The 17,217-nt window shown below is 44.1% G+C and overlaps 1 protein-coding gene across 1 annotated transcript in view; it reads right to left on the bottom strand.

Annotated features, from left to right (window-relative positions):
* Positions 1–17,217, bottom strand: part of ttn.2 (titin, tandem duplicate 2) — a 209,617-nt gene that overhangs the window by 29,077 nt on the left and 163,323 nt on the right. Inside the window, exon 218 of the mRNA XM_016662277.1 lies at positions 15–17,108. Within this exon, the coding sequence (XP_016517763.1) occupies positions 15–17,108 (17,094 nt within the window). The remainder of the gene's footprint in view (positions 1–14; positions 17,109–17,217) is intronic.

The following is a 17,217-nucleotide window of genomic DNA, read 5'->3' as shown; positions in this document are numbered from 1 at the left end:
ATAAATGTTTATACCTGTGATCTTGGTTCCCTCTTTGGTCTCAGCTGGTACACCAACACCATAGTCATTCTCGCCTGTCACTCTGAAATAGTAAACTTCTCCTTCCTTTAGGTTTGACACCTTGTAAGTCAGTCTGTGGCATGTATCAGTCAACTTAGTCCAACCTTTTTTGCTTGCCTCTCGGAAATCAACAAGATAATTCTTTACTGGTCCTCCCCCTTCATTCTCTGGAGTGTCCCAAGTTACAGTAGCAGATGACTTAGTCACATCCTTGACTTCCACATATGCAGGAGGTCCAGGCGAGTCAAGAACTCTAACATTGAGGGTCAGTGATGAGGTTCCAGCAATACTGGACAAAGTGACAGTGTATTTTCCAGAGTCATTGCGTGTTGCTTTCTCTAAGGTGATTGAGGTGAAGGTGTCTGTGGTGTCAATGACAGCACGTACTCTAAGATCAATATCAGGCTTTGTCCAACTGACAGTGGGAATAGGCTTGCCCCTGAAGGGTACCGTCATTGTAAATGAGCTGCCGTCTTTCACAATAAGAGTCTTCCTCATCTCATTGCTTATTTCAAAGACTGGCTCTTCTTCTTTTTCTTTAGCAGTCTGTTTGTCTGATTCAGGACTAGGCTCACTTGCTCCAATTTTGTTAATGGATCTGACAACAAATACATATTCAGCTCCAGGAGTCAGTCCCACCACTGTAAACTCCGTATTCTTGGTGTTCTGGACTCCAACGAACCATTCATCATCTAATGACTTTCTGTATTCTACTCGGTAACCAGTTATAGGTGCTCCACCATCAAACAGTGGTTTATTCCATGCTAGTGTTACTGTGGTCTTTGTTGAGTCAATGATCCTGGGCTTAGCAGGAGGTGAGGGGAGGAACTGTGGGTCTTCAGCCTTGGTGAGTGGGCAAGGGGTGCTAGGTGCACTAAGTCCAGCAGCATTCTCTGCAAACACTCTGTACTCATATTCACTTCCCTCACGAAGATTAGAAGCTTTGACTCTGAGGTCATAGACAGGTTTCTTATTGACACGGCACCAACGGAGGCCAGTCTTCTCTCGCTTTTCTATTACATAGCCACAGATACTGCTGCCACCATCAGAAACTGGTCTTTCCCAACAGATTGTCATGGCCTCACTAGTGACTGAGGTGACCTGGACATTAGTGGGGGCTGCAGCTACAGTGAATGGATCCAAAGCTTTTACTGCCTCACTCTCCAGAGCCTCACCATCTCCATATTTGTTAACTCCTCTGACCCTGAAAATGTACTCATTTCCTTTGAGCAGCTTAGTAACTTTGCAGGTAGTTGCCTTCATGTCACCATAAACAAGAGTCCAAGCAAGGCGGCTTGTCTCACGTTTCTCCACTATATAGTGCATGATTTCAGCTCCTCCATTCTCTTGAGGTGGACCCCATGTTATAGTGCACTTCTCTGCTGTAATGCCAGACACTGCTAAAGGTCCTGAAGCTGGTCCAGGCCTGTCCAAAACCTTACAGTTGATAGCTACAGACCTGGTTCCAGCTACATTGTGCAAAGTCAAGACGTACTGTCCAGAATCCCTCCTGATAACATCTCTGACAATCAGAGTGGTGGTGAAGTTTGTGGAAGTGATTTCACACCTGGCCTTGGCCTCAATATCTTTTCCATCCTTAGACCATGAAACCACTGGGATTGGACGACCTGTAATTTCAGCATCAATTCTAATTATTTCTCCAGCCTTAATGACAACCAGTTGCCTGAATTTATCCTCTAAGATGATGCTTGGAGGGTCTACATCGTCTTTGATGGTGACAGGACCAGTGCATTCTGAAGGGGCACTCAACATCTCTGCAGAATTCTTTGCAATAACATGGAAGTCATATTGTGCATCTTCTGTAAGACCTGTGACATCAAAGTAAGTCTCTTGTAAATTGGTAAAGTTACATTTTAGCCAGCGACCATTAGGGAGCTCTTTGCGCTCCACTATGTATCCAACAATTTTCACTCCACCATCATATTCAGGTGGATCCCAGAAGAGAGAAACAGAGTTTCTGGTAATATTTGTGACTTTAAGGTTATGTGGAGATTCACATGGGTCCCTGGCTGCAACTGGTTCACAAGCTTTAGTGCAAGGACCAATGCCAGCAATATTCTCAGCATAGACTCTAAACTGGTATGACAGGCCTTCTTCAATGCCCGTCATCTTAAATTGGTTTTCAGTCACCAGACCTCTACTGACTTTGGTCCACAAAATGCTGCTTTGGTCTTTGGATTCAACATGATAACCAATGACAGGGCTTCCACCATCACTGGCAGGTCTGCCCCATACCACAAGCATACCAGTCTTGGTGGCATGGGCAACATGAAGATTAGTTGGAGGGCCAGGTGGCTCAAATGGATATTGTGCAACAACAGGAGCAGAATCAATTGCTGGACTCTTGCCATAACGGTTCTCAGCTGCAATGCGGAACTGGTACTCTGTGCCCTGAGTGAGACGGGAAACCTTTATGGATGTCCTGGCTACTGTAGCTGAGACAATTTGCCATGTGGTAGAGGTAGTGTCTCTCTTCTCCACAACATAGTTGTTAATCTGGCACCCACCATCATAGGTTGGAGCATCCCAGGACAGAGAGATAAAGTCGGCACTCACCTCCTCCACCCTAATGTTGCTGGGTGGACCTGGTTTATCCAGAATTATTACAGAAATTTCAGCTGTCTTTGTGCCAATTGAATTAGTTACAGTGATCTCATATTTTCCAACATCATCTTTGGTGGCATCTTTGATTATGATCTTTGATGAGGTCTTTGAATTCAGAACATTTACCCTGGTAGTCTGCTTTAGTGCACTGCCATCCTTCTTCCAGGACACCTCAGGTTGAGGTCTGCCTTTGAGAGGAACATCAATCTTCAAGTCATCTCCTGCTTTTACACTGTATGTATGGAAAAGCAAGTTGATGGTGGGCTCCACTGTGATGTCTTTTACTAGCACAGGCATAGCCAGAGGTTTGGGATCACTCCTACCCTTATCATTCACAGCAGTTACTCTGAAGGAGTATTCCTCACCAGTAGTAAGTCCCTCAATAGTAGCTTCTAGTGCTTTGGCGTCACTGCACACTGTCCATTTTTCATCTCCCTTAGGCTGCATCTCTACTATGTAGCTTGTAATTTTGCTGCCTCCATCATGATCTGGTTTTTCCCATGAAAGGGTGACAGTGTGACGAGTCACATCAACCACAGTTACTTTACCCGGAGGCAAAGGTGCCTCTGAAACTTTGACTTGATCTGTTGTAGCTGACAGACCAACTCCTAGCTCATTTACAGCCAACACACGGAAAAAGTATCTACCTCCCTCCTGCAGGTCAGAAATAATGTATGAGTTCCTTACACAATTCGTGCTAACACTGGTGAAAGCCATTCGCTTCTGCTCTCTCTTCTCCACAATATAGTGTGATATCTTTGCTCCACCATCAATCAGAGGAGGCTCCCAGGAAAGAGAGACAGAATGTCTCTTTACATCCTTAACTTGTAGGTTTGTTGGAGCACTGGGTGAATCCAAAACTCTAACATTGATAAAAGCTGATTTAGAGCCACTAATGTTCTCAAGGGTTAGTACATATTTGCCAGTGTCAAATCTGTCAACATTTTCAATCACAAGCATTGTGTATGAGCTTGTGACTTCAATCTGAGCACGCTCATTTAGAGTGCCATCGGCCTTTGACCACTTGACCTCAGGCTCAGGTTTTCCTCTGATAGTCACAAAAAGACGTAGTGTTGCAGTGGCACGAACATTGACCATCTTTCTCAGGTCAGCATCTAGTTCAATTTCAGGTGCCTGCAACTTTTCTGCCGCAATCACAGACCCTGGGAGGTCCACATGATCCCCTACTCCCTCACAGTTCATGGCACATACACGGAAATTGTATTCTGCATTCTCTTTTAACTTCTTTACAGTGTAGTGAGTGTCTTGGACACCAGTATGAGGTGTGCAAACAATCCATTCGTCATCTAATGCCTCCTTCATTTCAACAACATATCCAGTAATCTGTGCTCCACCATCATAGATAGGTCTTGACCAGGAAAGGGAGACTGTAGTGCTGGAATGGTCAGTGACTTTGGGGTTATTTGGAGGTCCTGGTGGATAAGTGGCATCGCATGCTTTGATGTACTGTGTCGGTGTGCTAGGCTTTCCAACACCTGCAGCGTTTTCAGCTGAGACACGGAATTCATAGGAATGGCCCTCTGTGAGACCAGCACACCTAAATCTCAAGTCAGTCAGTCTCTTCTTGTTGCACTTGGTCCACCTGACGCCATCCTTATCACGTTTTTCAAGTACATATCCTTCAATCTCAGCTCCTCCATTATTCTCTGGCCTCTCCCAAGTAAGCACAATGGAATCCCTAGTAATAGCACTGGCTTCAGGAGTGGAGGGTGCGCTGGGAGTGGTGAATGGATTACGAGCCACAACAGGCTCAGATTCTAAAGGTTCACCAACTCCATATTTATTCACAGCAGTAACTCTGAAGATGTATTCATTTCCAGGGAGCAGTTTTGTAATTTTGTAGCTGATTGCCTGGATCTTTGGCTCAACCACGGTCCATGACAAACGACTGGTTTCCCTCTTTTCAATAATATAGTGAGAGATGCTAGCTCCACCATCATGTGAAGGATGGCTCCAGTGCAGATAACATTTTTCAGCTGTCACTCCTTTCACTTCTAATGGTCCATCTGGAGGACCAGGTCTGTCCAAAACCTTTACGTTAACTGGGATCATTTTGACTCCACCCACATTAACAAGCTTGAGAACAAAGTGGCCACCATCAACTCGTATGCAGTCTTTAACTGTCAGGATGGTGCGGGTTAGTGTGGTCTTGATTTCCATTCTTGGGGTAGCTTTGTCAATTTCCTTTCCATCCTTTAACCATGTGACCTCAGGCACAGGCTTACCAGTGTAATCAGCATCAATGATAAATGTCTCATCAGCATGAACAACTGTGAGATCTTTGAACTTAGAATCCATGATGGCATCTGGAGCCTCAATTTCATCTTTAGCTGTTATTTCTCCTGTGCTTTCAGATGGGCAACTAGAAATACCAGCAGCATTCCTAGCAATGATTCTAAACTCATAAACACGATCCTCAGTGAGACCAGTGAGAGTGTATTGGGTATCAATGATGTTGGTAAAGCTTGCTTTCATCCAGCGTTTATCTGGGTGCTTCCTCCTCTCAATCAAATACCCAGTGATTGCACTGCCTCCATCGTACTGGGGTTTGGTCCATTGAAGTGTGATATGGTTTCTGGTGATTTCAATAGCCTCAGGAGTGCCTGGTGGGTCACATGGATCCCTGGCTACTGTGCTCTCTGAGACTTTGCTAGCTGGGCTGAGGCCAGCAATGTTCTCAGCATAAACTCTAAATTCATACTCTATACCCTCTTCCAATTCTGTGGTTTTGAATCGTGCATCTGGAATAAGAAGCTTGTTTAGTTTGACCCATAAAAGGCTGTTCTTCTCCTTTCTCTCTAGGTGATAGCCTATAATTGGACTACCCCCATTGTTGGTGGGGGGTTTCCATTCAACAACCATGCTCTCTTTGGTTGCAGATGTAACAACTGGTATTCCAGGGGCAGCAGGTTCACTGAATGGATACTTAGCAACCACACCAGGAGAGACAATAGCTGAACTCTTTCCATATCTATTCTCAGCTGAGACTCTAAATTGATATTCAGTGCCAGTCTTCAAATTGCTGACTTTTATGGTTGTCCTGGCTATTGTAGCAGAAACAATTTGCCACACAGTAGTAGTGGTGTCTCTCTTCTCTACGATGTAGTTGTTGATCTGACAACCTCCAGTATACTCTGGTGGTTCCCAGGACAGAGTAACAAAATTTGAACTCACTTCATCAATCTTCACAGGGCCTGTAGGAGGTCCAGGTTTGTCAAGAATTATAACAGTAATCTCCTCTGTAGCTGTTCCAATGCTGCTGGTTGCTGTAATAGTGTACTTGCCAGTATCTTCTTTATTGGCATCTTTGATTACCAACTTTGTAGATGATGGTGTGCTTGATACATTTATTCTAGTTGTCTCTTTAAGAAGTTGTCCTTCCTTTTTCCATTCAACCTTTGGAACAGGACGTCCAAGTACTGAAATCTCAATTTTCAGATCCTCACCTTGTTGTAAGCTGTAAGTATTGAATCTCATCTTGAATCCAGGCTCAACAGTAACATCTTTAGCAGTAACTGCTGCAGCCAGAGACCTTGGGTCACTCTTTCCTTTTTCGTTGAAGGCTGATACTCTAAAAAGGTACTCATGTCCTGCACTTAGACCAGTAACAGTACCCTCGCAGGTCTTAGTTGTGGCAGCCACAACCCACTCTTCTGACCCCACAGGCTGCATCTCAATGTAGTATCCAATTATCCTGCTACCTCCATCATGGACTGGTTTCTCCCACGAGAGTGAGGCTGTGGTTTTTGTGACTTCAGTCAAATTAACTTTACCCACAGATAAAGGTGGCTCAGATGTTTTAACAGATTCTTTTGTTTCAACTGGCTGTCCAACACCAAATTCATTTTCTGCTAAGACTCTAAAGTAATAAATTGTTCCCTCAGTCAGACCTGTGATACGGTAACTTGTCTTTGTACATTTATTGTCTACATTAGAGTACACCTTCCTGGTTGACTCACGCTTCTCAACCAAGTAATTCTTTATTCTTGAGCCACCATCAATTACAGGGGGTTCCCAAGTCAAAGTGACGCTCTCCCTCTTTATGTCTTTAACTTTAAGATTTAATGGAGCCCCTGGAGTGTCCAGAACTTTAACAGAGACAAAAGCTGATTTGCTGCCAGCACTGTTTGCTACACTGAGGATGTATTTTCCAGCATCATATTTGTCACAAATGTCAATAGAAAGCTGTGTGAAATGTTCAGCAGTCTCAATCTGTGCTTTACTGGGCAGCTCACCATCCTCTTTAGCCCAGCTAACGTCAGGAGTCGGGCGACCCTTAAAAGGAACGCAGATTCTCATTGAGCCTCCTGCACGAACAACTATTCCTTTCCTGAGCTCTGAATCCAAAATCATCTCTGGAGGGTCAATTTTATCCACAGGGATTACAACTCCCAGAATTTCTGTGGGCTCACCAACACCAATTTTATTCATAGCACAGACACGCACCTTGTATTCTTGATGTTCTATCAGGTTTTTGATGGTAAACTTGGTGAGATTCACTCCAGTGGGTGGTGTACAAATAGTCCATTCCTCCTCTTCTGCCTTGGTTATTTCAACAGCATATCCTTGAATTTCACAACCCCCGTCATATATTGGCCTGTGCCAAGCTAAGCTGATGGAGTCTTTTGTTGTGTCAACTACATGGGCATTAGTGGGAATGCCTGGTTCAAAAGTAGGGTCACAAGCTTTGAGATAGGGTGTAGGTGGGCTTGGCTGGCCCACCCCAGCTGCATTTTCAGCAGATACCCTGAACTCATAATCATGGTCCTCAGTGAGACCTGTTACTCTAAAACGCAAATCAGTCACTCTACGTTTATTGCACTTGGTCCATCTCACTCCAGCTCTGTCTCTCTTTTCAATAATGTAACCAGCAATGTCACTTCCTCCTGTAGACTGTGGGCGGTTCCAGCAAACAGTCATTGAATCCCTAGTAATGTTAGTGATTTCTAGTTCACGAGGTGAACCAGGAGGAACAAATGGATTTCTCATGATAACTGGCTCAGATTCCAGAGGTTCCCCAACTCCATATTTGTTGACAGCCAAAACTCTGAAGATGTACTCATTGCCTTTCAATAGTTTGGTAACCTTAAACATTGTAGCTCCACAATCACTGGAGACCACAGTCCAAGCCAAGCGGCTAGTTTCTCTCTTTTGAATGATGTAGTGAGAAATGCTAGCTCCTCCGTCATGCCTGGGTGGCAGCCATGACAGTGAGCATTTCTCCTCAGTAACATTACTGACTGTGAGGGGTCCCTCGGATGGGCCTGGTCTATCAAGAACCTTCACAGTGAACGGGACAGTCTTAGTTCCGGCAACATTAGTCAGAACCAAAGTATACTGTCCACCATCCACTCTGATGGAGTCCTTTACTACAAGTAACGCTTTAAAATCAGTATTTTTAATTTCAGCTCTTGCTGAGTTTTCAACTTCAACACTTCCTTTGAACCACTGGGCTGTTGGGATGGGCTTTCCTTCTACACTAGCCTCCAGACTAAAAGTCTCTCCAGCATTAAGGACAATAGTCTGATTGTATATCGGATCAGTTTCACACTTGGGTGGCTCAACTTCATCCTTAGCTGTTATGGATCCTGTGTTCTCAGAGGGCTTGCTGACAGCACCAGCGGCATTCCTTGCAATCACTCTGAAGTCATATTTACTGTCTTCTGTAAGGCCAGTAACTGTAAATTCATTTTCAATAATGTTTGTGAAACTAGCCTTCATCCATTTTCCCTCTGGAAGGTCACGCTTCTCTATTAAATAGCCAGTTACAATGCTTCCACCATCATATTGCGGGGGTGTCCATCTCAGCATCACCGAATGTCTGGTTACAATTACAGCCTCTGGACGGCCAGGAGGATCACATGGGTCACGGGCTACATATACCTCAGAGACGTTGCTGCATTTTCCAATGCCAACTATATTCTCAGCATATACTCTATACTCATACTCAATGCCCTCCTCAAGAGGAGTAGACTTGAATTTACAATCTTGAATGAGCATTTTGTTGATCTTTGTCCACAGGATACTATTCTTCTCTTTCCTCTCCAAATGATAACCCAAAATAGCACTGCCTCCATCAGATGGAGGTTTATGCCACTCGACCACCATGTAATCTTTAGTGTATGCAGAAACAAATGGTGTTCCTGGTGGTCCAGGTTCTTGGAATGGATATTGTGCTACAACAGGCACTGAATCAATTGCATAACTCTTTCCATATCTGTTTTCAGCAAAGATTCTAAACTGGTATTCACTACCAGTCTTGAGATTGGCAACCTTTAAGGTTGTTCTAGCCACAGTGGCAGACACAACAACCCAATTAGTTGTAGTTGTGTCTCTCTTTTCCACTACATAGTTGGAGATTGGACAGCCACCTGTGTATGAAGGAGGTTCCCAATTAAGAGTGACACTCTCAGCACTAACATCATCAATCTTGATTGGACCTGTTGGTGGTCCTGGTTTATCCAGGGTGATAACTTCAATAGTGGCATCCTTGGAACCCAAGGCATTAGCAATAGTCACAGTGTACATACCACCATCCTCTCTGGTGGCATCCTTTATGGTTAGAGTGGTGTGATGTGCTGAGTCACTGACATTAACTCTGGTGGTCTGCTTAAGTGCCACTCCATCCTTAGTCCAGGTAATGGTTGGCTTTGGATGACCAGCAACTGGAACCTCTATCTTGAGGTCATTTCCCACCTGAACACTGTAGGAACTTGATTTGGGTCTCACAGAAGGCTCAATGATTAGGTCCTTGGCTACAACTGATTGAGCCAGTTGTCTTGGGTCACTTTTACCTTTCTCATTTACAGCAACAACTCTGAACTGATATTCCTCTCCCTTGAGAAGGTTGCTCACTACTGTCTCCAGGCCTTTTACACTAGCACACACAGTCCATGCATCACTGTCCTTAGGAGCCATTTCAATTTCATAATAACTGATCCTACTACCACCATCATGTTCAGATTTCTCCCACCTTAGAGTAACAGTACTGTGAGTGACGTCAAGAACACTAACCTTACCGGGTGGCTGAGGCTTCTCAGATATTTTAATTGGCTCCATAGTTTTAGCTTGGAGACCCACACCATATTCATTCTCAGCCAAAACCCTAAAAAAGAAGATTCCACCCTCTGGAAGAGGTTCAACTTTCCATGACATCTTGTTACATGTTGTAATGGTAGTATAAACCTTTCTTGTGCTTTCACGCTTCTCAACAATATAATGCTTAATCTTTGAACCACCATCCAGAAGTGGAGGTTCCCATGAAAGAGTGACAGAGTTCTTAGTAATCTCTTTTACTGTTAAGTTAGTTGGTGGACTAGGAGAATCCAGGACTCTTACACTGATGAACACTGATTTAACTCCACTGGCATTCTCTGCAGTCAGTGTGTACTTGCCACTGTCAAACCGGTCAACATTCTCAATGGTAAGTGAAGCATAGCTTCCTGTGTTGTCAATTTGGGCAGTCTCTTTAATCTCACCTTCAACCTTTCCCCATTTCAGCTCAGGAGCTGGGCGCCCTTTCACGGGTACAAACAACCTCAGTGTGCAAGCTGATCTGATGTTGATCATTTTTCTCATATCAGCATCTAGTTCAAGGTCAGGAGTCTCAAGCTTCTCTTCAAGAAGGATTTTACCAGGCACATCAGCATGTTCACCAACACCAATTTTGTTGATTGCACAAACTCTAAACTGGTACTCATGCTTTTCCAGAAGCTTTTTCACTGTGAATTTAGTGTCTGTTATTCCAGTGGGTGGAGTGCACATAAACCACTCATCAGCTGCTACATCATATGCTTCAACAATGTAAGCTTTGATCTCACTTCCCCCGTCATATATGGGCTTACCCCATGTAAGAGATACAGTAGACCTAGAGGTGTCTACTACCTTGGGGTTGTTGGGTGGGCCTGGTTTGAAAACAGGATCCAGTGCTTTGTAGTAAACTGTTGGTGTACTAGGTGTACCAATTCCAGCAGCATTCTCAGCAGCTACTCTGAATTCATAGCTATGGTTTTCTATGAGTCCTGTCACTCTGAAACGCAACTCTGTCACACTGCGCTTGTTGCACCTTGTCCATCTCACACCATCCTTATCACATTTCTCAATGACATACCCCTGAATGGAATTGCCACCATCATTATTTGGTCTCTCCCAGGTTACCACCATAGAGTCCTTAGTAATTGAAGAAACATCTATGTCAGTTGGGGGACTTGGTGTGACAAATGGATTTTTGGCAATCATTGGCTCAGATTCCAAAGGCTCGCCAATACCATATTTGTTGACAGGGATCACTCTGAAGATGTATTCATTACCAGGAAGAAGTTTGGTGATTTTTAGATTTAGAGTCTGAACCTTTTGCTCAACTACAGTCCATACCAGCCTGCTGGTTTCCCTTCTCTCAACAATATAATGGGAGATATCACTACCTCCATCTTGCAAGGGAGGTTTCCAGGAAATTGAGCATTTCTCATTAGTGACACCATAAATAGAGATAGGGCCCTCAGGTGGACCTGGTCTGTCCAATACCTTGACATTAATGTTAATAGCTTTTTCTCCACCAACATTCTTTACCAGCAATGTGTACTGTCCTCCATCAACACGAATAGCTTCCTTAACAGTTAGACAAGTTGAAAAATCGGTATTATGGATTTCTAAACGAGCTGCTTCTGCCATCTCAGTGCCTTCTTTCAGCCAGTGTACAGTGGGCACAGGCTTACCATAAACAGCAGCCTCAAGTTTAAATGTCTCTCCGGCATTTACAACCACAACCTGAGAGTATTTAGCTTCCAGGTCAATTTTTGGTGGATCAATCTCATCCTTGGCAGTGATGGATCCAGAAGAATCAGATGGTTGGCTAAAGACACCAGCTGCATTTTTGGCAATGACACGGAATTCATAAGTTTGATCCTCAGTAAGTCCTGTGACAACAAATTCAGTTTCAATAATGTTGGCAAAACTTGCCTTCAACCAACGCCCACTTGCCTCCTTTTTCTCAACAACATAACCAGTGATTTTGATGCCACCATCAAATTCAGGTTTGGTCCATCTCAGTGTCACTTGGCTTCTTGTTACAATGACAGCCTCTGGTTTTCCGGGTCTGTCACAAGGATCCCTAGCTACTTGGATTTCACTTACCTTGCTAGGTTTGCTAAGACCAACAATATTCTCAGCATACACTCTAAACTCGTATTCAATGCCCTCTTCAAGTCCAACCACTTTAAATCTGGTCTCTGGGATGATCTGCTTGTTTTGTTTCACCCAGAGAATGCTGTTTCTCTCTTTAAGTTCTAAGTGGTAGCCCAGAATTTTGCTACCACCATCATTACTGGGATTCTCCCACACAACAGTCATGGTCTCTTTGGTGGCTGACTTTACCACAACAGATCGTGGTGAACTGGGCACCTCAAATGGATACTGAGCAACAATGCTATCAGAAAGGAGAAAAGATGACTTGCCATATCTATTTTCTGCAGCAATTCTAAATTGATACTCTGAACCAGTCTTCAGGCGAGCCGCTTTGATGGTTGTTCTAGCTACAGTAGCAGACACAATCTGCCAGTTTGTAGTTGAGGTATCTCTCTTCTCTACAATGTAATTGTTGATTGAGCAACCTCCATCATATTGTGGTGGATCCCAAGACAAGATAACGCTGTCTGCTGTGACCTCATCCAACTTGATCGGGCCAGTTGGAGGACCAGGTTTGTCCAAGACAACAACACTGATATCTGTTGTAGCCTCCCCAGCTGTATTGTTTAGTTTTATAGTATATTTGCCCACATCGTCTCTGCAAGCCTCCTTAATGATAAGAAGAAGGTTTTTGTCTGTGGCCTCAGCATTAACTCTTGTTGTTTCTTTGAGAATGACATCATCCTTCAGCCAAGTTGCTGTAGCTTTAGGACAGGCAACATATGGTACATCAATCTTGAGATCATCTCCTGCCAGCACACTGAATGTGCTGAAAATCAGTTTGAAAGCTGGTGGTATTACTAAATCTTTAGCCACCACAGGTACATTGAGAGACCGGGGGTCACTAACACCCTTTTCATTGAATGCAGAGATTCGGAACATATACTCCTCTCCATATGTAAGTCCAGTTACCTGGGCCTGGTTTGTCTTTACCACCATCACTTGTGTCCATTTCTCACTTCCTTTACATTGCATCTCAACATTATAGCCTGTAATTCTGCTTCCTCCATCATGGTCTGGTTTTTCCCAAGTTAGTGTGACACTTGTTCCAGTAACTTCACGGAGAGATACTTTGCCTGGTGGCAGAGGCTTTTCTGATGCCTTAATTGGTTCAATGGTTTCAACTGGCAGACCGATACCAAATTCGTTTTCAGCGACTATTCTAAAGAAGTACAATTTTCCTTCTTCCAGGTCTCCCACTTTCCAACTAGACTTATGGCAGCTGGCACATACGGTTGAGTAGGCTTTCCTGGTTGACTCACGCTTCTCCACAATGTAGCTGCGGACTCTGGAGCCCCCATCTATGAGAGGTGCATCCCAAACCAGGGAAACTGAATCTCTTGTGACCTCCTTAACAATGAGATTCTGAGGTGGTCCAGGAGTATCTAGTACTCTAACATTAACAAAAGCTGTTTTACTTCCTGAGGCATTCTCTACTGTCACCAAGTATTTACCTCCATCAAACCTGTCAACATTGTCTATCTGAAGAGTTGTAAATGATGGGGTAATTTCAATGTTAGCCTTGTCCAGGGATTCTCCATGCTCTCTTGACCATTTTACTTCTGGTGCTGGTCTTCCTTTGATGGGGACAAAAAGTCTGAGTGTGCTACAGGCTCTGATGGAAACAACTTTACGTAGCTCTGCTCCAAGTTCAACTTCAGGCGGAATTAATCTGTCTTCAGCCTTAGGGGTTCCAGGTACAGCTGCAGGTTCTCCCACCCCTTCAGAATTTGTTGCACAGATGTTGATTTTATACTCCTGGTTTTCTTTCAGACTAGTAATGGTAAAAGATGTGGCTGTCCATCCTTTTTTAGGAGTATGGATTGTCCACTCATCCTCCTCAGGCAGGCAAGTCTCCACAATGTAACCAGTAATTTCAGAACCACCATCATAAACAGGTTTATTCCAGGCGACGGTAATGGATGATTTAGAGGTGTCAAGCACTCTTGGGTTTCCTGGAGGTCCAGGCTGAAAGATTGTGTCAACAGCCTTGTAGAATGGACTAGAAGGGCTGGGCTGACTGAGACCAGCATTATTTTCAGCAAAAACTCTAAATTCATACTCGTGACCTTGTGTGAGACCAGAGACCTTGAATCGCAAATCTGTCACAGTCCTCTTGTTACATTTCACCCAACGCAGACCTGTCTTATCCCTTCTTTCAATTATGTATGTGTTAATTCTACTGCCTCCATCATGTTCAGGACGCTCCCAGCAAACAACCATTGAGTCTTTGGTGATAGTTGTGACCTCAGGCTGCGTTGGTGGGTCACTGGGACCATATGGGTTCACACAAGTCACAGGCTCTGATTCAAGGGGTTCACCTACGCCATACTTATTCACAGCCATTACTCTGAAAATATACTCATTTCCTTTAAGAAGCTTTGTGACCTTAAACCTGTTTGCTTGAAGGTCTGTGGCCACATTTGTCCATGCCAACCTACTGGTCTCACGCCTCTGTATGATGAAGTATTCAATTTTGGCACCACCATCATGTGTTGGATGCACCCAGTTAAGGACACATTTTTCTGCAGCAACATCCGTAACTGAAAGGGAATCTGGTGGTCCAGGTCTGTCGAGTACCTTAACATTAAAAGTGAACTTTGCAAATCCACCAGGATTGCTTGCAGTCAGGGTAAAAGCACCACCATCTCTCCTTAGAGAATCTTTGCTGATTAAGGTTGTGTGGAAGTCAGATGTCTTTATTTCTATTTTAGCTGTGTCCTCCAGCTCCTTTCCTTCCTTGGTCCATACTAGAGAAGGAATTGGCCTGCCAGTTACACTGGCTTCCAACTTGAATGGTTCTCCTGCCATTACTACAACATTACTGCTATATGAGGCATCAATATCAAGCCTGGGTTCTTCAATGTCATCTCTGCATGTGATAGCTTCTGATGGCTGTGATGGAGCACTAACAGCACCAGCTGAGTTTCGAGCAAGCACACGGAACTCATAGGTGGCATCTTCAGTCAGGCCACTGACTGTGAACATGGTTTCTAGAATGTTGTTGAAATTTGTTTTAAGCCAGCGTCCATTAGGCATCTTCTTCCTCTCCACTGTGTATCCCGTAATAGAAAATCCTCCGTCACCTTCTGGTTTGGTCCATGACAATGTCACCTCATGTCTTGTGATATTCAATGCCACAGGCCTACCTGGTGGGTCAACTGGGTCCAAAGCATACGTAGCCTCACAGGGTTTGCTAGGTTTGCTGAGACCAGCCATGTTTTCAGCAATAACACGGTGTTCATATCCAATGCCATCAACAAGGCCTGATGATTTAAAGATGTTTCCAACAACAAGAGCTTTGCTGATCCTCTGCCACAGGATACTGTTTTTCTCTTTTCTGTCCACATGATACCCAAGAATAGGACTGCCTCCATCAGAAGATGGCTCATTCCAACTAAGAGTCATTGAATCTTTGTTGAAAGCTGTAACTACCGGAATGCCAGGCTGGCCTGGCACATCAAACGGATAGGCAGCCAACACTGGTTCAGATAGAACACATGGTCCAACGCCATATCTGTTCTGAGCCTTAATACGGAACTGATACTGGGTTCCAGTATTGAGTCGTGCTGCTTTGAATGTGGTGCGAATAACTGTAGCTGCCAACTCCACCCATGAAGTACCGGTAGTCTCACGCATCTCAACAATATAATTATTTATAGGAACACCTCCATCATTCTCTGGTGGTTCCCAGGACATGATAACATAATCACACGAGACCTCATCCAGCTTGACAGGACCAGTAGGAGGACCTGGAATGTCGTGGACCAGGACTGTGATGGTTTCTGTCAGTGTGCCCAGCATATTCTTTCCAGTCATGGAATACTGGCCTTCATCAGTTCTTTTGATCTCACTGATGTTTAGGATTGTTGATGTTGCTGTAGTTTCAGTGTTGATTCTTTGTGTTTCCTTAAGTGCCATGTCTCCTTTCTTCCATGACACAACAGGCCTGGGTTTTCCCAGTACTGGAATCTCCACCTTTACACGGTCCCCTGCTTTGGCAATTACGGTTTTCTGGTAGACTCCTCTCAGGTCAAAAGATGGAGGAGAAGTTTGCTCTTTAATCACAGCTGGCCGGCTCTCACGAGGATCACTCCTGCCTGATGCATTGACAGCCATTATACGGAAGGTGTATTCAGCTCCCTCAATCAGATCTGTCACAGTATAATCTAGAGCCTTAATGGTGGTTATGTGGACCCATTGATCAGTGTCTTTCTTTTGAGCCTCAATGACATATCCTGTAATCAAGCTACCGCCATCATGAAGAGGCTTGGTCCATGCAAGGCTTGCACTGTCATTGGTCAAATCAGTAACGTACAAGTTATCTGGTGCAGAGGGGGCCTGAGATACTCTTATGGGCTCAGGAGTTTCAGCAGGTTCACCTACACCAAGGTCATTTTCAGCAGAAACACGGAAGTAGTAGTAAGCTCCCTCCACAAGGTCTTGAAATTTAAAAGAACACTTTTGCCATGTGGTGCTAAGCACGGTATAAGCCTTCTTTGTAGCATCTCTCTTTTCAATGACATAGTTATGAATCTTGGACCCTCCATCAATAATAGGGATTTCCCACTGGAGAGTTATGCTGTTTTTAGTGATCTCTCTTGGTTTAAGGTTGACTGGAGGTCCAGGTGTGTCCAGAACTTTCACGTTGACAAAGCCTGACTTCTTACCAGCAACATTCTCCAAAGAGAGCTGGTATTTTCCTGCGTCGTACCTAGTGCAGTCAGGAATAACCAGTAGAGTGTAGGACTCTGTTGTATCAATGTGTGCACGTGCTTTCAGGTTGGTATTTTCTTTGCTCCAAGTGACTTCAGGAACAGGACAGCCCTTGATAGGAACAAATAGACGAATTGAAGCACGGCATCTGACAACCAGAGTTTTCCTGAGCTCTGCATCCAACTCAAAGTCTGGCATTGTTTCCTGGTAAACTAGTTCAGTCACTTTCTCGACCTCTGCAGGCTCACCGACTCCCTCAGAGTTTACAGCACTAACTCTGAAGTGGTATTTGCCTCCTTTTTGAAGTTTACCAATGACATATTCAGTAACTTTAACTGGATATTGTGTCTCTGTCTCCCAGTCATCATAACCCTCCTTTTTATACTCAACAATGTAACCTTCTACTTCAAGACCACCATCATAATGAGGACGGCCCCAAGCAAAGGCTGCTGTAGTTTTTGTGGTGTCTGTAATTCTAGGGTTGGATGGAGGACCAGGTGGATCTGAAAAAAAAAAAGTAAAAAAAAGAGGTTAGTAAAGTTAATTAAAGCATTTTCAGAAGAAATTCTAAATTCTTACATAAATTCTTTGATAATGCTATATTCCTGCTTG

Source organism: Poecilia formosa, unplaced genomic scaffold, assembly GCF_000485575.1.
Source record: "Poecilia formosa unplaced genomic scaffold, Poecilia_formosa-5.1.2 Scaffold367, whole genome shotgun sequence".
Classification (NCBI taxonomy): domain Eukaryota; kingdom Metazoa; phylum Chordata; class Actinopteri; order Cyprinodontiformes; family Poeciliidae; genus Poecilia; species Poecilia formosa.
The sequence above is the reverse complement of the archived record's forward strand: the minus strand, read 5'-3'. Positions and strand labels throughout refer to the sequence as shown.